Source organism: Triticum aestivum, chromosome 6A, assembly GCF_018294505.1.
Source record: "Triticum aestivum cultivar Chinese Spring chromosome 6A, IWGSC CS RefSeq v2.1, whole genome shotgun sequence".
Taxonomy (NCBI): Eukaryota; Viridiplantae; Streptophyta; class Magnoliopsida; order Poales; family Poaceae; genus Triticum; species Triticum aestivum.
This window is the reverse complement of record NC_057809.1, coordinates 60517880-60538182: the sequence shown is the minus strand read 5'-3', so window position 1 is coordinate 60538182 and position 20303 is coordinate 60517880. Positions and strand designations below refer to the sequence as shown.

The 20303-nt window shown below is 45.3% G+C and overlaps 4 protein-coding genes across 4 annotated transcripts; 3 read left to right on the top strand and 1 right to left on the bottom strand.

The window, feature by feature from the left end:
- The first annotated feature begins 2035 nt into the window (after positions 1 to 2035).
- LOC123132017 (Golgi SNAP receptor complex member 1-2) lies at positions 2036 to 4164 on the top strand. The gene is made up of 5 exons (XM_044551767.1): positions 2036 to 2552; positions 2665 to 2754; positions 2871 to 2942; positions 3396 to 3525; positions 3647 to 4164. Exons 1-5 carry the CDS (start codon positions 2187 to 2189, stop codon positions 3742 to 3744), a joined length of 756 nt encoding a protein of 251 aa, XP_044407702.1. The 5' UTR covers positions 2036 to 2186; the 3' UTR covers positions 3745 to 4164.
- Positions 4165 to 4306: 142 nt separating this feature from the next.
- Positions 4307 to 8992, bottom strand: LOC123132016 (phosphatidate cytidylyltransferase 4, chloroplastic). The gene is made up of 6 exons (XM_044551766.1): positions 8455 to 8992; positions 7579 to 7769; positions 7172 to 7296; positions 6453 to 6586; positions 5107 to 5222; positions 4307 to 4747 (listed from the first exon to the last, which is right to left on the bottom strand). Exons 1-6 carry the CDS (start codon positions 8916 to 8918, stop codon positions 4656 to 4658), a joined length of 1122 nt encoding a protein of 373 aa, XP_044407701.1. The 5' UTR covers positions 8919 to 8992; the 3' UTR covers positions 4307 to 4655.
- Positions 8993 to 11809: 2817 nt separating this feature from the next.
- Positions 11810 to 16476, top strand: LOC123132015 (ER membrane protein complex subunit 2-A). The gene is made up of 9 exons (XM_044551765.1): positions 11810 to 12173; positions 12460 to 12524; positions 12699 to 12747; positions 13989 to 14083; positions 14207 to 14292; positions 14388 to 14447; positions 14530 to 14611; positions 15833 to 15946; positions 16054 to 16476. Exons 1-9 carry the CDS (start codon positions 11966 to 11968, stop codon positions 16216 to 16218), a joined length of 924 nt encoding a protein of 307 aa, XP_044407700.1. The 5' UTR covers positions 11810 to 11965; the 3' UTR covers positions 16219 to 16476.
- Positions 16477 to 18736: 2260 nt separating this feature from the next.
- LOC543022 (pollen allergen KBG 60) lies at positions 18737 to 20090 on the top strand. Its single transcript, XM_044550205.1, has one exon. The coding sequence runs from the start codon at positions 18899 to 18901 to the stop codon at positions 19847 to 19849; it is 951 nt and encodes a 316-aa protein (XP_044406140.1). The 5' UTR covers positions 18737 to 18898; the 3' UTR covers positions 19850 to 20090.
- Positions 20091 to 20303: the final 213 nt, after the last annotated feature.

Sequence of the window (20303 nt, the reverse complement as noted above, 5' to 3'; positions counted from 1 at the left end):
GTTGATGGAGATCCAGCAGCACGACGGCGTGGTGGTGGAAGTAGCGGGATTCCAACAGGGCTTCGCTAAGCGCTGCGGGAGGAGGAAGGTGTGTCATGGGAGGGAGAGGGAGGTGCCAGGGCTTAGGTATGGTTGCCCTCCCTCCCCCCACTATATATAGGGCCAAGGGAGAGGGGGAGGGCGCAGCCTTGCCCCTTCCTCCAAGGAAGGGTGCGGCCAAGGGGGGGAGGAGTCCATCCTCCCCAAGGCACCTCGGAGGTGCCTTCCCCCTTTAGGACTCTCCCCTCCTCTTGTCCCTTTGGCGCATGGGCCTCTAGGGGCTGGTGCCCTTGGCCCATGTAGGCCAAGGCGCACCCCCTACAGCCCATGTGGCCCCCGGGGCAGGTGGCCCCACCCGGTGGACCCCCGGGACCCTTCCGGTGGTCCCGGTACAATATCGCTGACCCCGAAACTTGTCCTGATGCCCGAAATAACACTTCCTATATATAATTCTTTACCTCCGGACCATTCCGGAACTCCTCGTGACGTCCGGGATCTCATCCGGGACTCCGAACAACTTTTGGGTTACCGCATACTAATATCTCTATAACCCTAGCGTCACCGAACCTTAAGTGTGTAGACCCTACGGGTTCGGGAGACATGCAGACATGACCGAGACGACTCTCCGGTCAATAACCAACAGCGGGATCTGGATACCCATGTTGGCTCCCACATGTTCCACGATGATCTCATCGGATGAACCACGATGTCAATGACTTAATCAATCCCGTATACAATTCCCTTTGTCTATCGGTACGATACTTGCCCGAGATTCGATCGTCGGTATCCCGATACCTTGTTCAATCTTGTTACCGGCAAGTCTCTTTACTCGTTCCGTAACACATCATCCCGTGATCAACTCCTTGATCACATTGTGCACATTATGATGATGTCCTACCGAGTGGGCCCAGAGACACCTCTCCGTTTACACGGAGTGACAAATCCCAGTCTTGATTCGTGCCAACCCAACAGACACTTTTGGAGATACCCGTAGTGTACCTTTATAGCCACCCAGTTACGTTGTGACGTTTGGCACACCCAAAGCACTCCTACGGTATCCGGGAGTTGCACAATCTCATGGTCTAAGGAAATGATACTTGACATTAGAAAAGCTTTAGCATACGAACTACATGATCTTTGTGCTAGGCTTAGGATTGGGTCTTGTTCATCACATCATTCTCCTAATGATGTGATCCCGTTATCAATGACATCCAATGTCCATGGTCAGGAAACCGTAACCATCTATTGATCAACGAGCTAGTCAACTAGAGGCTTACTAGGGACATGGTGTTGTCTATGTATCCACACATGTATCTGAGTTTCCTATCAATACAATTCTAGCATGGATAATAAACGATTATCATGAACAAGGAAATATAATAATAACTAATTTATTATTGCCTCTAGGGCATATTTCCAATAAATACATGTCTCATTAATAAAATAAAAATTCAGTTACAAGCCACGTAAATATTGACATTACTTGACTAAAAAGATAGGATAATCCTATGCAAAAAAACCAGCGTGTGTCCCTCTCCACTAAGGAAAAGGAGACAAATCACCTCTTCACCCGAGCTCAACACGGCTTCATCGTTGATCAGCAACTTTACGGACCTCCAAAGTAGTTTGCCTGAAGCAAAACCATTGCCGTTGAAAGAATCAGACCGAGCAACGTGTCCCCGGACACGCCATCGAACTCCAGAACTGACACCTCCGCATGACTACGCCGTCGGAGGAGGAAACCAGAACTGTCAGCCTCCATTCACAAACCCAACACAAGATGAGCCATCTTTCAGCTGTCACTTACGTAGACAATCGTATAAAAAACCGTATATGAGTGACCGTTCACTTCCGTGGCTGTATTTAGGGCATTTTGAAGGGCGGTGAACAAAGTGAATATATGCAAAAACAAAAACAAAAAAACAAAGTGAATACCGCAACAAGATCAGTGATGAATATTTCTCTGAAAAAAACAAGCCAGATTGGCCAAGCGCCCAGTCTCCGCTCTCCACGTAACCCTTCTCCCCTCCCAACCTCCGCGTCGTCGCAAACCCAAATCCTCCTCCCACCCCAACCCCCCCTCATCAGATCACGCGAGCAGGGGGCGCCGGAACCGGATCGGGCGCGGCGGAGGAGGGGGGACGGCGATGATGCACGGCGTGGGGCAGTCGGACGACGCGGCGGCGGCGGCGGCGCTGGAGCTGCAGGAGTCCGGGTGGGAGGAGCTGCGGCGGGAGGCGCGGAAGCTGGAGGGGGACCTGGACGTGAAGCTCTCCTCGTACGCGCGCCTCGCCGCGCGCTCCTCCTCCGCCTCGGCCTCGGCCTCGGCGGCCTCCCCCACCGCCGACCGCTCCTCCTGGAAGTCCACGGAGCTCGAGATCCAGGCGCTGCTCGACAAGCTGCAGGACGTCAACGACGCCATGAGCCGCTGCGCCGCCCCCGCCGCCCCCGCCACCGCCTCCGTCTCCCAGAAGCTCGCGCGCCACCGCGACATCCTGCACGAGTTCACGCAGGTCCCCCCCCCCTCCTCCTCCTCCTCCCCCGCCGCCTCTCCTCTCTGCCCCGCTGCTCACCTCGCTGAAATGGTTGGTTGGTTGGCTGATCCGATCCGATCGATCGGAACAGGAGTTCAGGAGGACGCGGGGGAACTTGAGCTCCATGAGGGAGCACGCCGACCTGCTCAGCTCCGTGCGCGGCGACATCACCGAGTCCAAGGTTTCGTGTCGCCTCTCTCCGGGTCTCCACTTCTCATCAAAGTGTTGTTGCAGAGCGTATGCCCCCGTTCATCTGTTGTGTCGTCTCAGTCTGATCGCCGGGGATTTTCTCTCCAGGCTACGGGCGGCATGTCGCCGAGGGTGCATTTGCTCCGGGAGAGGGCTTCCATTCATGGCAGCGTCAACCAGGTATGGTTCCAGTAGTTGAGTTAGACCAAGCGTATCTAAAATTCTGTTCAATTTCATGCCAGCTGCTTAGCGTCGCACACTCGCACTAGAAGGATCCCCATTTATATTTGTGATGTTCATCATTAGTTCTTGCTCATTCTGCATTCTCTGATCTGATGCACAAAATCATTAATATCTGTGAGTGGTGTCTCATGTGATGTGCAACTTGGGGCAGGGTGTTGGGAATTACACAGCAATAGGAAGAACAGGTTGTTAGGAACACTTACAAGTTACAACCGTGTTTTCTGTACTAATAACAGTGTGAACATTGAACGATGGTTTGAGTGGAGAGGAGAGAAAACAAGTCTACTTTTGTGCAGCGAAACTTTGTCACTGTCAATATGTGTTTGTCTTTGTGATCAACTCTAGCTCATGAGGCACTATGTTCCTCTTTTTTTTTTACCCAAATTCCAGATAGACGAGGTAATTGGGCAAGCTCAAAGCACAAGAGCAGCCCTATCCAATCAGAGGGCCCTGTTTGGAGATGTTCAGGGAAAAGTCAAGCAGTTAGGTGAAAAATTCCCTGTGGTTCGGGGCCTCCTAGGTAATCTGTCGATCCTTAATTCTTTCATCGGACATTAGTCTTTTGGCGGGCATCATCGTATGCTCTCTGCTATTTGACCCGATTCCAGCACCCTAACAATCGAATACATTCTTGTTTGCAGGCGCCATCAAGAGGAAGAAATCAAAGGACACGATCATTCTTTCAGCAGTAATCGCGGCCTGCACCATCTTTTTGATCATCTACTGGCTCTCAAAATGATCGGTGCGTCGTTGGAAAAGCTCGCGACGGGGACTTCCTCTCTCACCACAGAATGACTGACAAGTGACTGCAGATTGCACGATAAAAGGCTGGTGATTATTATCCATTTCTTAGGGCTAGTACGAGGGAATGGGAGATCCCGTTGTGTTTAGCTCTCACCGTGCCGCCGTCGACGCATCTTGTTTCTGGAGATCCCCCCTGTCATTTATACCTAGATCAATTTTGTTTGGTGAATTGCCCACGAGGCCATGCTGGTTCAAGTAAATACGATGACACACTTCTGATACTTCCATCTTACAATGGGAATTGAGCTGTTGCCTGTACAAATACTGTGTTCCATGGAACAAAACCCTTGCCTGTAAGTGTGTTCCATCTTACAATGGGAGTTGAGCTGTTGCTTGCACTATTGCTGCAAATTCATTTCCATGTGCCAAATATTAAAATGTCAATCTCAACATACTACATTCTCTGTGTGTGTGTCAGTGTGTGTGTGTGTGTCAGTGTGGGGGGGGGGGGGGGGGCATGCAAAAAAGTTTGGGGATCAACAAGTACCAGGATCCCATAGACAACCTTAATACACTTCTTAAGATATGTAGTAGCTTCTAGTCAATCACCCGCGTTCCCTTTTTACTCTACAAAAATAAAAGAAAAAACTATGTACACAAAAAGTGACAAGTTTTCACCATTTTGGCGCCAAAGAAGAAACAGCTCGATCCCGTATGAAGAAGAAACACCGCTTAGTTAGCAGCCACATCCTATGATCTTATCCCATTTTACAGCCAGCCACCAAATTCTCATATTGTCAGCCGAGGGAGCTGATCCTGGCCATCTCATCAAGGCCCCAACACGATGTTACATTGGGTGACAATGTCGTCGAAGGTACAAGGAGACCGATTTCTCTCTGCGGTAAATCAGACTCCATACAGGGGTAGAGCTACTCGGACGAAGGAGTAACAAAGCGCCCCTGTGAAGACATAGCTGTCGACCCGGTCAAGAATACCACCTGCATTGCAGCTTTGTGTTAAGCTCGCGAAAAAGCAATGACGCGATGAAGTGTAAGATGTGAGACTCGGAATGTAAAGGACAAAACCGACGGAAACAAGATGTCTAACTTTGGAAAGTATGGTAGTAACTGTTAGAAAAAAGGGTCGATACCAAAGTACGAATGAAATACTCCCTCCGTTCATTTTTATAAGTCATTTCAGACAACTAAAATTGAGCTATTTTGTACACTGTCTGAAATGCTACAACGCCTTATAAAAGTGAACAAAGGGAGTAGATAAAATTGCATGGAGTAGTGCTGCAAAAAAATTGACATGACAAAACATGAGATATAACAAGAACAGAGCTAACAATGTTTACCATGGCCAGGAATGAGCGACCCAGAGTCCTTCACACCAGCATCACGCTTAATAAGAGATTCAATGAGATCCCCGAATAATGAACCCAGAAAGATCAGGATCCCATAAGCAGTAGCACTGATATCAATCAATTAAATAATTAGGCAGGGAAGCAAAGTTTTACGCAAATATATGTCATTCAAGATACTCCCTCCATTTTTATATACAAGGCCACAAACTAAAATTACAGGTACCAAGACAAAAATTAATGTGTGCTTTACAAGTCAATTTGTTTTCTCGTTTACCGGATTAATTAGTGCATGCACATTAGAGAAAACTGAGTGGCCGTGGGAGAGGAAGTAGGTGAGTGTGTCGTTAGGCTAGTCATAGTGGGAGTAACTTAGCAAGTAACATAACGCACTTCGAGAAATTTTTGCTTATGTGGCTTTGTAGTTAATGAGAAGTGGTAACATAATATGTTACTGTAACATAGCGTTTTCCAAGACAAGATGAGTCTACAAGTTAATTAATGAAGTCTTCTATGACACTACTACCATGTTACTTTGCACTATGAATGTAGTAACTTAGACTAGTGTCATATGTATGGCACTAGTATAAGTTACTCTCCACTATGACCAGCCTTATCATCCACTACATGCATGCTAGTAATTAAGTCATGGGTTAGTAGTACGAGGAAACATCATTAATATTTGCCTCGATTATTGTTGGTGGCCTTGTATAGATGCAAAATGTGTTTTTCATAGTGGCCTTGTATATAAAAATGGAGGGAGTACAAGTGGAGAATCTATATGCGGATGTAAACTCAACAAAGAGATACATGCTATCACATGTATGTCGGGTCAACATTCTTTTTTAGGCTAATAGGATATAACCATATAAAATCTTTGTTTATTTGAATTCTGAAGGACGGTAGGAACAGCCTTGTTAAATATTTCAAGAAAATAATGTGCAGATAGAGTTACAAAAATATAAAGAAAAGAACACTGCCCCTACTCCTGGCAGATACCAAAACTGACTTTTTGAGAAACTCTAATTGTTGGAAATCGATATCAATATCAGTTTTTCCATCTAAACTTCATTGAGAGGCATATATTCCTTTGCAACAAGATAACATGTAATGAGTCATGAGTTCCCATGGAGTTATTAGAAAAAATCCTGGCAGTTGTGTATTTCTTGTTGATATATTGAAAACTAATGCGTTATGTTGGTACAATTTTGTTCACCCTAAAACCTAAAATTTGATGGTTTATTGCGTTCAAGTAACCAAATTTCAAGAATTCAGTAAAGAAAAATAATGTTTCGGAACTAGGACAATAACAATAGAAAGGTGTCAGAAGTTAGCAATACCTCAACAGCGATCTTGGCCAGTGAAAGAGAGTCGACAAAAGCACAGTGGTAAGCACACAGCCAGTCAGACCGGCTAAAGCACCCTCCAGGGTCTTCTTAGGGCTTATGTTAGTCAAAGGAGTACGGCCAAATGCCTGAAACGGAAAATGGATAACACGATGACATGATTTACTTTCAAATACACGACTGTCCAAATAAATCACTTGTCTGCAAAAATTCAGACAAGTTGAATGCTTTTTCATTCAACAAACATACATGGCAGGGCAATTGTATGCGTGTCTACAAATTTATACTCCCTCCGTTCCAAAATAGATGACTCAACTTTGTACTAACTTTAGTATAAAGTTGGGCATCTATTTTGGAACGGAGGGAGTAGTAGTTACTTTGGTAGGGAAAAACAATAAACTAGAAGTTCATCTGTGATCTGACACACTTTTTTTATCAGTGTGGTTGTGTCACATCAATGGCAATCTTAACAGGTTGCCCAACAGTAGTTACACCATAAGCTGGATAGCTCCTAACTTCTGACAGGCTTCTGTAGGAGTCTCTTGATGTACACTATATTGTTCAAAACGAGTAAAAAAATTTATAGTGACCCACAGAACTATAGGCAAGTTGTTTCCAGATAAATTAAAACAAACTAAAAAAGGCTGTGTTTTACAATAACATGACAAAGTCAAATGGGGTCAATCAAAATAGAAGAGTAGGAAAGAGCATACCCTTCCACATAGGAAAGCTGATGTATCAGCAGCAATAATGCTAGTAATAGATATCAAGGTTGCTACAAGTCCAACTGTCCAGTGAGCTTGCCCACCAAGAAGTATTGGCCAGTTATGTGCTATACCTGTCAAAGAACACTGGTTATAACTTTTAACATATAACAATAATATATTAACTCACCAAGAACAGAAAAACATCATAATTACTTGCACTGGTAACTGGTAAGCACTTAAAAAATGCACTTTCTTATGAACCCTTAAATCAATTAAAACTATACATAAAATTAATCTCTTATAAACAAACTGTCTCTACCAATACTGCAAATCAAACAGAAAGATGAATCGGTAGAGAAAGGTGACAAGCAAAGAAGTAAGCAGAGAAGTACAAAGAGAATTTGACGACATACTTGTATTTAAGGCAGGAGCTGCTAGTCCGCAACGGAGCTTAACCCAGAAAGAAGGAAGATAGCCACAATAAAATAAACCAAAAACTGAACTAGTTAGCTGAGTGAAACGGGGGTTTCCTCTTTGCAATACCAAAGATATTGCAATAATAAATGCCGATAATGTCAGGGGAACATCCATGCGGCCATAGCACCTACGCAAATATACAGGAGAAATATCAGAACTCAAAGCTGTAGTCATATTAACAGGAACTGACAACCAAATGTAGCAATCCTTCCTTCTTAAGCAACCCCTCCCCACCCACATTACATGCGCACACAAAGAAAAACATATAGCGTAAATTATGATCATCTAAAAAAAATGTCACGAAACTCTGATCTAGTAAAAATGCTACGAAGTTCAGGAGCTGAAGCAATCAAGCAACATCTGTAAGCTGATACCTCGAAAGTATACAAAAATGCACTGATACTTAATTGTTCTTCCGACCCAAGAAATTGAGTGATAAGATGGGGAGTTCGGTGCTGAAATGGTAATCCGTGAGGCCTGATTCGCATCGTGTCTAATGACCCCATGATCAAAATGGTAAGTAATTGTATCAAGCTAAAGCTACAACTTACAGGTTGCAAAGTTTCAATGCCGGCATTTGAGCTAATTCCTACTGTACCATCTTGCCTCTACCTCAAGAATTCCCAACAAAATTAAAGAGTGAGTGAGCCAAAGCAATTTTATGCTCGCACGACCACAACGACGTGAGGATAGCTAGCCCATTTATACCGAAAATTGTGACTAAATACCACATAAATTACAGTATCCACAGCGAAGTTCTAGCTTATTCTGACAGTAGGGCAGAGCAGACAACAAATGCGGGGCTCCCTTACAGCGTAAGGATGGGCATGAGGGCGCAGATGGCGGAGCAGACGCGGGACACGTAGCGCGGCGGAGGGGTGCTGCCGCCGGCGGCGGTGCCACGGACGAGCCCGAAGTACTCGCGGGCACCGGCGAGGACGACGGCGGTCATGGCGGCGGTGAACACCCAGCCGCCGGCGACCACGACGCCGCCCGCGCCGACCCCGATGGCGATGCCCACGAGCACCCTCCGCTGCAGCTGCCGGGCCTTGTCGCTCTTCTCGGCGGCCTCCTCCGCGCGGCCTTCGCCGGCGGAGGCGGAGGCGACGGCGAGGAGCGGGAAGCGGTGTCGGAGGCGGAGCGGCGGTGGGGTGGGGAGGAGGAGGCGGAGGCGGAGCGGGGGCTGGGGCCGTGCGGCGGAGTGGAGGACGAGAGGAGGGTGGAGGCGGGTGGCCGTCACCGTCACCGTCGTCGCCGCCGCCGCCGCCGCAGCCATGGGAGATGGGTGGGGGTCAGGTCGGGCGGAGAGTTCGATGCGAGCAAGGAATTTTCGCTACCGTTGATTTTTGGCCAGAGCTGTAGTAGAGACATCGAAAATTTGTACGTACCTGTATTTGCCCAAAAGGAAAACAATACCTACTAGTAGTACCAAAGAAAATGTAACATTACTCTAAACGAAATTTCAAGTTTGTAAGTTTAAAAGGTGAAGAAACAAAAATAATGGTATGATAAAAAATACAGAATATGACACTCACCTCATATCGGCCTGGAAATGCATGCTTGAGGAAGAAGTGCCAGAAGGTAGACGGATGGAAAGAAAGAAAAAGGAGGGATGCTCACTGAACGTCGACGATGTTGATACTCTCGATGGTTTATCGGTGATGAACAACGTCAACATTCTTAGAATAAATTGTTTGATAAAAATGTCGACGCCTTTCCTCATTGTTGCTGGTGGTTGAACGATATGGAGAAATAAGATTTGGTTGGGCAATTATCAAATTGTTTGATAAAAATGTCGACGCCTTTCCTTGTTGTTGCTGGTGGTTGAACGATATGGAGAAATAAGATTTGGTTGGGCAATTATCAATATGTGGTGTTTACATAATTGACAATGAAAAAGACGAAGCAAAGTAGGAGAAGAAATAACAAAGCAGGTGGATCGCAGATAGAAAAAGTTCATGGGGAGCCCCGAAGAGCTGGGTAATCCCACGTCCTCTAATGTTTAAGTGTCAACACCTAAAAAGGGAAATTCAACCTAGTGGGTGGTTCTCTAAAAAACCACTAGCGGGTAGTTTGAAATCTTTCAGACCATTTAGTCACTCTGTGCATTTGAAAACCGAACCAGAAAACCATACCGAAAATAAATTGAACCGAACCGATTTTATGCTTTTTATGGTTTCTGGTTTCGGTATGGTATGAACTTTTCATACCGATTTGAACTTCGGTTTTTATGGTATATACCGAAAAATCGAACGGTTAACCGAATAAATCGAAGTAAAAAATAAATTTATATTTCTTGAGATAAACAACCATACAAGTTGTCATTTTTCTTGTACATGAGTTAAATTCACTACTAAGCACCTAAATTTTTCTTGTAACATAGTCATTTTTCTCCTTTTAAAATGCTAAGCACATCCATAACCATCAACAGATGAATCAATGCATGTATATATACTTATATATATAGTCATATACTATTTGTGTAAACTAGTATGTGTTTTGAGTCATAAATTTGCAAATTATTATTACGTCATTTTCAAATTCGCGTCAACTTTGGTTTTTATGGTATATACCGAAACCATACCGAAATAATTTGGTATATACTGAAACCGAACCGTATTTTATTTTCATACCATATTTACCGAAGTATTAATACCGTACAAACCGAAAAACCGTATAAACCAAACCATCTAAACCGAATAAACCGAACGCATAGGGTGACCATTTAGGACATGTTTGAGTTAAGCTCATGAATCATCCTATAATTTAGATGTTTTTATATGGTCATGGTGCATCGAATACCCAACGTCACAATGGATAAATTCTGACCAATGGACATTCACAAGATCCTGAAAAATTCGCACATCCTTAAGGCAGCGCCTTGTTTTTTTGTTTGGTATCCGAAAAAAACGGACATCTCTCTGTGAAGAGCACATATCGGTTAGCGATTGCATGATATGGTGAGTTGTTTGCATGAGACGCGTCTGACAGCCACTCTGAAGGAGATTGTTTGATCTAGAACTGTATTTGGCAATCCTCTGCACCTCAAAATATGAATATTACAGCCTGGACGACAGCGACGGGTGCTTTGGCTACCTCGACATGCAAAGATTATCGTCATCTGGCTACCTCAGGCACTTGCCTGTCATGCAGTGTAGAGAAAGAGAATAATTTCAGTCGTTGGTTTCTTGTAGCCATGCTTGAAACTTTTGGGAACACATGCGTGTTGTTTGGTCCTTACTTGAGAACGAATAATAAAAAGGAATGACTCCTCGACGTGTTGCTTCAGTGCTTTGAAGTTACAGAGGTTAGACTCATTATGTTGATATGCTACACTTGAAACCTGCGTATTGATCTAATCTATGACAGAGAGGTATCCCCTGATGATGGAACAGTGTAACTTTTAGACAACTACATGAAATGCGTTGGTCTCTCATGCAAATTCAGCAAGGAAGAAGTTTTGAAGGAACAAAATGCATGCTTTTGATAACGAGGTTGTGTCGATGGTAAAAGAACATGTTGATGGTTTTCTTTTAGAGTCGGATGACTCAACTGCGGTAGTTATGATCTTGAGAGGCATGCTGGAATGATTTGTTTTGCGGCGGTAGTTATGATCTTGAGAGGCATGCTGGAACGATACGTTTTGCGGATTATCGGGTCGTGCTCAATTGCAGTGATGCTTTGAAAGCGGAGTACATGCATTAATGTAAGGGATGACTCTCGTTGTCCAAGACATAACCCTTTTGGTCATTATGCAATCGGCCTCTTCAGAAGCTCTTCATCTTATTAGGTTTAGGTGATGGATTGGTTGATCGGCGGACATCTTGCCGTGAAGATCAGATCATTGATGAGTGCTAGAGAGTTTAGAGAGTTTACTTAGTAAAAGATTAGGAGGGAACAAAATAGAGTGGCCGGTCGTCAGACATACTAAATGTACTTTCGCCGTGTGCATCAAAGTCCTGAAGTATTGATGAATTGTTACCCCACAACTAAAACTTTATAATTTTAGAATAAAACTCTGTAATACATACCTCTGAAAAAACCAACATGAAAACAAAAACAAAAAATCCAAATCGTAAAAATTTGTAGGGGTTCAAAGTCCAAATCCTGCCGACGGGGGGTGCTTGAAAAACCACCCCAAATGAGGGAAACAAACTGAAATAACGAACCGGCTCCGGGGCATCACCGAAGCGGAAAGAAACAGAGAGCCCCCAATCCCGATCCCAATCCCAATCCCAATCCCACCCGGTCCGGCCCAGTCCAGTCCAGTCTCCACCCCCGCCGGCCGAGTCAACCGACGCCCGGACCCCCCCTCGTCTCGTCATGGCGGCCGCGACGGCGACGGCGACGGCGGCGGAGGAGGAGGCGCGCCTGCTGCGGCTCGAGGAGCAGGCGGAGCACGGCGGCGGCGGCGCCTGGGAGTACCTCTCCCTCGCCCGCAGGCTCCGCGCGCGCCGCCCCGCTCCCGTACTCCGCCTCGGCCTCTCCCTCCTCAACGACGCCTCCGCCCGCTCCCGCCTCGCCTCCGAGCGTACGTCACGCCCCTCCTCCCTCCTCCTGATCCCCTCCCCCCTCCCCCGCGCGCGGTACGGATAGATCTCGTCTCGTGGTCCGCCTCGGGCCAGATCTCTTCCCCCGCGTTCCCGATCCGCCTCCCCCTTTCGAGATCTCATCCGCTGAACTGGAATCGCTGCGCTTTTGCGCCCGGAACCGTTGCCGGAACGTCCCTGCGGCGTTCTCAGCTGCTGCTGATGATCTCTCGCCGTGCTCTTGGCCCCAGTACTGAACGCGAGATCGCTTTGTTTCGATGCATGCAGAGTGGACGCTCTACGAGCAGGTGGCGGTGGCTGCCATGGACTGCCAGCGTCTTGATGTCGCAAAGGTGAGGTGCTCTGGTTACGCAGTCACTTTTTCGTTTATGACCATCTCTGGTCCGGTTCTATTCTCTGATTTCGATGCAATTTGACTTTGCCCGCCGAGAATGAAAAATTCAGTTTATCTTGGGTATGGCTACCATTATCTATTGATCAAATCGCCTCGTTTCATGGTTCTGCAGGATTGTATTGGAATCCTCTCCAAGCAGTTTCCTGGCAGCGCTCGTGTTGGTAAGTTTGTTTGGCCCATACAAAGGCAGTTTGCAGATCTAGTTACACTTGGGAAACTTTATGAGCAGAATCATCCAAAAGGGGTTGGTGACAAGCAAGAAACATGTGGTGGAGCCAAGCTAATCCTTTCCAAAATGGGTTTAATGTTTTTCAAATTGGGAAAGGGTTTGTTCAAAAGATTGGACTAAAGTCTGACATGAAACTTCAAAATTATCATGCCAGTTCCGTAAATCTATGCAAGGCTGTGATTGTTTTTAAGACAGCTCACGTTGTCAATAGTCTGAGAAGTGAACTATAATGCGAACGGCGAAGACTATTACTTAAAAATAAATGAAATATGCATAATTGCTCACCATATAATGATATCAACTATTATTGGCTTGGTGAGTTGATTTCTCTGAACAAATATACCTGCACAGTACTTTAGTATATCAAGCCAAATGATGTTGTGGTACACGCCCTTGGAATATACATAGATGTTGATCTTAGGTATTCTACAGGCCAGGGATTGTCTGGTCTAAGAGCATTACTAGTAGAACCCTCAAACCCTCAAACCCTCACCAGCGTTTTAAGGGTCCAAAAATGATCTTTTTGTGCACTTTTACGGGTTGAAAAACAGGGGCAAAGATTAGAACCCTCAAACCCAACCCTTATAACGGAATATTCCCCATGAACGACGTTGTCGTTGCACGCGGGAGGTCGATGGGGCGGCCGCCGGCGAGGGAGCGACTAGCAGCGGCGGTCGCGGGCGTGGACGCGGGAGTTGGGAGGATTTTTCCCTCCCGCGCGAGTATAACCGCCAAATGAGGGTTGGGGTAGGTTTTGCTCCCCAACCCTTACTTTTGAGGATTGGGAGAGGGTTTGAGGGTTGGACCTTTAAATTTTTTTGAGGGTTTGAGGGTTAAGGGGTTCTAGTCTACGGCTTTTTTTCGACGAAAACTGTAAAAAAAGAAGTTATTTTTAAGGGTTTGAGGGTTTGAGGGCTCTACTAGTAATCCTCTAAAGTAGGAGGGCAAGGTGTTGCTTGAGGGTGAAGGTGTAATACATGGACATTTTTGTTAACTAAGAACCAGTTATGGGTTACCTAAATCCTGGTGTACACAAAAGCGATGTAAACACCTAAGTTTGGAACACATTTTTTTTATTCAAGTATACCAGAATTGATATCTGTCGAGTCATATAATGCTGGTTATTATGGCCATCTTTCTGTAAATTCTGAACACACTTGCTCTAAAATGCAGGCCGGCTAGAAGCCCTGCTGTTTGAGGCAAAGGGTGATTGGGCTGAAGCTGAAAGAGCTTATGCACTTATCCTGGAAACCAACCCATTTGATCAGGTAAAAATTTGATATGCAGGAGGAATTTGATTTTCTTTGCTTTCTAGAACCATTCAAATGCTAAGGATGATACCTTAGTACGGTGTCATTTTACACAAAATATCCTCCTTGTTTGGTTGTCAGATTGTCCACAAGAGAAAAATTGCTATTGCAAAAGCACAAGGTGACATGTCTTTAGCAGTTGATTATTTGAACAAGTATTTGGAATTGTAAGTATGCATCCACTTCTTTTATGGACCAGTTACTGCCTCCTATATTTTTCTTATTAGAACATATTAAGTTATTAACCCTTTCCCTGTGTTAGATTCATGGCGGATCATGATGCATGGAGAGAGCTTGCTGAAATTTATGTTTCCTTATTAATGTGAGATGTTCAATCTTGATTGATTCAACATAATATGGTCAGATGTGAAAATACTAACTTATATGATGATTTTTTTTGCCAGGTACAAACAAGCCGCCTTTTGTTACGAGGAACTAATATTGGCTCAACCAACCATTCCACTTTATCATCTAGCTTATGCTGAGGTAAGTGGACCAAACACAGCCTTTCGTGGAAATAAATAGAAAAGTTAGAATTATCTGTTATGAAATTTGTCATTATTCTGTTGATGATTTACTGATGGTCCCTTTCTTCCAATGGTAAATGATGAATGGTCGAATACCACATGAGACGACAATAACTATCAAAGATCCAATTAAAATGAAGCACACCAATTCAACATTGAAGTTAACAAAAACGTTACAAAATAATTATGTATAGTGATATAATGAGCAAGATTTACGAGTCGACGAGTTGTTCCGAGGTTGAGACTGGTAGGCTAAGCGTAACTAATCGACACTAGTCGACACTGAAGTTGCGACTCATAGACTAGTTGACACTGAAGTGTAGTCGGCCATGGAGTTGAGACTCATAGACTAGTCCATAGACTAGTCTTGACTAGTCCTTGGACTCATAATCCATAATGAGGCATAAGATTAAAAATAGCAAGTGTATTAAGTTTTATAAGTTGTGTTTCTCAAGATAATGATCCATGTGAGAGATGAATTGAAATGAAAAAAATGACACCCATCTTTATAAAACCTCTCAGGCATAGATGCATAAGTGATGAAGTATTTTGACACCGACTTATAGGCTATCATAATATGCAATGAATCAACATGATTTGATGAGTGATTCAACTGTGTATATTTTCTACCAATTGAGGTCCCACATCTAGTTGTGATCAGCCATGAAAATCGATTTTAGCAATTTAAAGACAAAGACTGGCTTTCATTGAAGCTGTCATCTTAAAGGAGTTTTGTTGGGTATTTATTCAAGTTAGCAGTTTCTTTCTGTTTATTTTAGAAGTCATGTTGTACTAGGCGGACGGGGCATGACATAGGCTGATAAGCAGATATGTGTCTTTAGGGTGGGAAACTGTAGGAGCTTATTCTTGTGGGGTCTGCAAGAAACGGAAGTTGCATGGTTTTATCTTACTGGTTTTGTGTGGTTGGTGGGAGAGGGCATGCTGAGCCCAGAAGTAGAGTTTATTTGACGTGCATATATGGCAATACGATGATCAGTGCTATTTATTTGTTTAATAGTCCTTCTGGTGGGATGCAAAATCGCCCAACGTTTCTGATTCGTATAAATGACTAAGTCAAGCCAATGCCATGTCCTGATTCTGCCGAAGGCGCAGTTGATTTCATGCAATGCGAGTGCACAGCTTATCCTTGCTGAGTGTCGCCTCTTCTTTTATGTTGAAGGTTTTGTACACACTGGGTGGTTTGGAAAACCTTCAAACCGCTAAAAAGTACTACGCGTCGACTATCCAGTTAACTGGGGGCAAGAACACGAGAGCTCTCTTTGGCGTGTGCTTGGTAAGACGGACGGACATCTTGGAAGGGTCCCAGTTGCCTTTATATTTTATTTATTTATTTATCCACAGTAGTGATCCTTGATGCATATACATCCTTGATCCCCACAGTGCAGCGCAGCAATTAGCCAGCTGACCAAAGGGAGGAACAAGGAGGAGGAGAGCTCGGAGCTGCAGAGCCTGGCCGCAGAGGCACTGATGAAGGATTACAAGCGGCGCGCGCCGTCCATGGAGGCGCTTGTCGCGGGCATGCTGAAGAACATGAAGCTCTCCTGATCTGACCCTTGTTGGCTCACAAGGGCTTTAGCTTTAGCTAGCTGAGCGAGCGAGCACTAGTGCCTCACGCATGCGGTGGGCTCTGCTTTGGAGATGGCAAATCCTTCCAGCAGCATTGTAAAACTTTATTTACGAAAGATCCTTCCTTGTTTCCATATATGTCGTTTTTTTTGATTGTTTTTGTTGCCATAGAGCAATAAGGAAAACAACACTGTACCATTGTAGTTTTGAATATAGACGAAAGTTTTTGATCTGTAATAGATGAGTACGTTAAATCTCTAAATGGATCACCTTTTCTTCTTCTTTAGATAGACGTTCAAGCCGTTCATGTATACACCTCTGTTCCTAAATAGTTTTGATCCACTATCTATTTCTTTCATGTGGCTAAATACTACTAGTACATCTGTTTCTAAATGTAAGACGTGTTGACAGTTTAATTTGCAGATCATAGCTTACCTTCTCAACTTTCCAGCACAAGAAGTGCCTACAATGGGTATTCACAGTCTTCATGAGATGGTGGCGGTATGTTCCTGGTATCTCCGGTGGGAAAGGAGAAAACTCGTGCATAAGGAGCCGGTCCAAGATGCAAGGAGAATTGCGCAGTCAGTTTGGGCTCTTGCATGGAATTTTATCATTGCATGTGATGCAAAGGCATCGATGAAGAGAGGAGGATGGTGCAAACCACCAAATGGCCTTTGACATTTGACATGCTGAACGGGCCTATGGGAACAGTAATCAGAGACGATAGGGGCCATATGACTGTCGCTGGAAACAAACTGGTTGATTCATGTTATCATGTTCTGATGGCGGAAGCGATGGCTCTCAAGTTTGGTCTCTAGATTTGCATTGACAGCGGGCTGTAACAAAATTGTGGTCAACTCTGACAATCTGGAACTCACAGAGACTATGAAAAATGGAGGCCATTTTGCTGGGAATGCGACAACCATTATTGATGACTGCTATCATCTGGCATGCGAGTTCCGCTATATTACTTTCGGGTTTTGCCCAAGAGAAGCGAATACTGTGGCTCATGAATTAACTAAACTAGCTAGATTTTCTTTTTGTAACGAGTGGTTTGAAGATGCTTCAATTGAGCTACTTCCTCTGTTGATGAAGGATGTAAACTTGATTACGAGTTAATAAAGAGGAGGTGAAGTTATAAAATAATAATAATTAAACTGCCAAAACATATTGCATTCAGGAACAGAGGCAACAGTTATGATCAACTATATATTTCCCCCAGAAATTGATGGAGAGACGTTTGCACAAATTCTCCGGCTACTTGGCCATTGTTTCATCTGCTTGCTCAACTCTTCTTCCTCTATGTTGACACGAGTCGAGCCCGCTGGTTTTATCTGACATTACCCTTTATCGCTTTATCGTTAGGTGACCAACCTACAAACCCCAATTTGATCTACCTCCGCAACATTTCCACGTATCCTAACCTATTTCTTCCATCTTATTTGACTTCTATGCTGCTGCAACATATTTTGTTTTTTCTCTCTTTTTTTGAGAAGGAGGTTGAAACTTCCGGCCTTTGCATCATTGTGATGCACACATCCAGTTTTATTAAAGCTAACGCAATCACTCAAGACTAGCACGTCAACAAGAAGGCAACGCCTTCAACAAGATAAGGACATAAGTGGGCCTATTTGTTTAATTACGACTTTAGCACGCACACAGATCAGTGAGATGATGGCACACTACGGCTAGCAATCGACAGCACGTACTGCAGAGTCAGGTCATGCACATTGCTCGATTGTGTTCTTCTTAGCAAATCTTGACAATGTACTAGGAGGATTAATCACCTCAAACATCAACAGCCTTCCGCGTATCCTTTTTTTTTTTTTGCTTTCAGGAATACGCCCGTCATTGCTATGAGGATGATGGTGTGTATGTATATTTTTCAGATACGCCTGCAGGTGTTTTATTGAACATACGCCGTTCAGCACACACAAAAAAGATCCACCATCCTTTTCTTCTTTCAGTTGTCATACAGTACAAAATTGCTTCATTGTTGATTAGATGCTATGTCATATCGTCTGAAAACAATGTCTCTTTCATGATTTCAACATGCCAATGTGGTGTGGTCGATGCCAAACTAGTGCTCCGTTTGTGTTTTTTAAGATGCTTTGTAACGCACGGATACTTTGCTAGTACATGCATACATACATACATACATACTCTCTCCGTATATAAGATTTGATCAAAGTCAAACTTTTAAATGTTTGACCAACTTTATAGAAAAAAATATCAACATCTAAAATACTAAAGCTATATGGTATGGAAATTAATTTCATGATGCATCTAACAATACTGATTTCATATTATGAATCTTGATATCTTTTTTATAAACTTAGTCAAAGTAAACAAAAGTTGACTTTGACAAAATCTTATATGCAGACTAAAAAGAAACGGAGGGAGTACATACATACATAGTACATATTGACGGGCATACACGCCGTGTGAAAATATGTATTTGCACATCTTTAAAATTAAAATTTGGCTAAAAAAAAGAAAAGAGCATGGAAAGAGTCATGGCCAAGAAAAGAGAGAGGAGGGGAGCGGAAGCCGGGAAGACTGAGCGGAGGAGCGACTGGTAGCTAATTTGGGCGCGTGAAGCTCTCCCGGCCTCTCACCGTCGTCCACCCCCCATACGTGGTGCAGCTAGCATGTGTATATGTATCTATATATATATATAAAGCCCACCTCCTTCATCCTCACAACGCAATACAATCTCTTCTCTCCTCCTGCCAGCTTACAAGCCAACCAACGCAGCGCAATGGCGGCGGTGCAGCAGTACACGGTGGCGCTCTTCCTCGCCGTCGCCGTCGCCCTCGTGGCGGGGCCGGCCGTCTCCTACGCCGCCTACGCCCCCGGCGCCCCGGCCACCCCCGCCGCCCCAGGGACCCAGCCCAAGGCGACGACTCCGGAGCAGAAGCTGATGGAGGATATCAACAACGGCTTCAAGGCGGCCGTGGCGGCCGCAGCCGCCGTCCCTCCGGCCGACAAGTACAAGACGTTCGAGGCCACCTTCAGCGCGGCCTCTAACAAGGCTTTCGCAGATGTCCTCAAGGCCGCCGCCTCCGGCCAGATGCCCGCCCAGTCAGCCTCCATGGCATCACTCTCCAAGAGCCTCGAAGCCTCCTACAAGCTCGCCTACGACAAAGCCCAGGGCGCCACCCCCGAGACCAAGTACGACACCTACGTCGCCAGTCTCACCGAGTCGCTCCGCGTCATCTCCGGCGCCTTCGAGGTCCACTCCGTCAAGCCCGCCGCCGAGGAGGTCAAGGGGATCCCCGCCCCCCAGCTCAAGACCATCGACCAGATCGACGCCGCCTACAGGACCGCCGCCACCGCCGCCGACGCTGCCCCGGTCAACGACAAGTTCACCGTCTTCGAGTCCGCCTTCAACAAGGCCATCAAGGAGACCACGGGCGGCGCATACGACAACTACAAGTTCGTCCCCGCCCTTGAGTCCGCCGTCAAGCAGGCCTACGCCGCCACCGTCGCCTCCGCGCCCGAGGTAAAGTACGCCGTCTTTCAGGCCGCCCTGAGCAAGGCCATCAATGCCATGGTTGAAGCCGAGAAGGATACCGGCGCCGCCACTGCCGGTGGCTACAAAGCCTGAGCTCGCCAACAACACACATCCATCACGCACACATACTATGCTGTGTATGTATGTAGTACGTACGTGTGTGGCCTTGGCGGCCAGGGATTTTCCTGATGCTTCCTTCTTGGTTTTCGTTTCATGCATGCAGCCGCGATCGACCGTGTGTGCATGTGCCTGTAATAATAACAAAATCTTTGTAATCTTTTTCTATGAATTTGTAATCCCCATGACAAGCGGGATCAAATCGGCATATTGTATAGGGCAGTGATCTGCACCGGTGCGCCGGCCCAACTGTTAGGCGGGTCGTATCTGAAACGTTAGTTTGTCTTTTGCACACCGTCAAATCAGCCTTTGAATCGTTTTTTTTCTCAATAGAAAATCATGTCCAATTCAAAACAACTATTTCGTGCCGGACACCCCGCCATGGACTCTCCGAGGGCTGACCTTGAAGCATCACCAGCTCGCCGCCGGT

Excerpts from the sequence above, each read along its gene's own strand:
- LOC123132017 (XM_044551767.1), top strand. The coding sequence starts at position 2,187 with ATGATGCACGGCGTGGGGCAGTCGGACGACGCGGCGGCGGCGGCGGCG. Across the intron at positions 2,553-2,664 it reads TCCTGCACGAGTTCACGCAG|GAGTTCAGGAGGACGCGGGG; the intron begins GTCCCCCCCCCC and ends CGATCGGAACAG. Across the intron at positions 2,943-3,395 it reads TTCATGGCAGCGTCAACCAG|ATAGACGAGGTAATTGGGCA; the intron begins GTATGGTTCCAG and ends CCCAAATTCCAG.
- LOC123132016 (XM_044551766.1), bottom strand. The coding sequence starts at position 8,918 with ATGGCTGCGGCGGCGGCGGCGGCGACGACGGTGACGGTGACGGCCACC. Across the intron at positions 7,770-8,454 it reads CTCATGCCCATCCTTACGCT|GTGCTATGGCCGCATGGATG; the intron begins GTAAGGGAGCCC and ends ATATTTGCGTAG. Across the intron at positions 5,223-6,452 it reads TGGCCAAGATCGCTGTTGAG|TGCTACTGCTTATGGGATCC; the intron begins GTATTGCTAACT and ends GATTGATATCAG.
- LOC123132015 (XM_044551765.1), top strand. The coding sequence starts at position 11,966 with ATGGCGGCCGCGACGGCGACGGCGACGGCGGCGGAGGAGGAGGCGCGC. Across the intron at positions 14,084-14,206 it reads AAACCAACCCATTTGATCAG|ATTGTCCACAAGAGAAAAAT; the intron begins GTAAAAATTTGA and ends TTTGGTTGTCAG. Across the intron at positions 15,947-16,053 it reads CTCTCTTTGGCGTGTGCTTG|TGCAGCGCAGCAATTAGCCA; the intron begins GTAAGACGGACG and ends TGATCCCCACAG.
- LOC543022 (XM_044550205.1), top strand. The coding sequence starts at position 18,899 with ATGTATCTATATATATATATAAAGCCCACCTCCTTCATCCTCACAACG.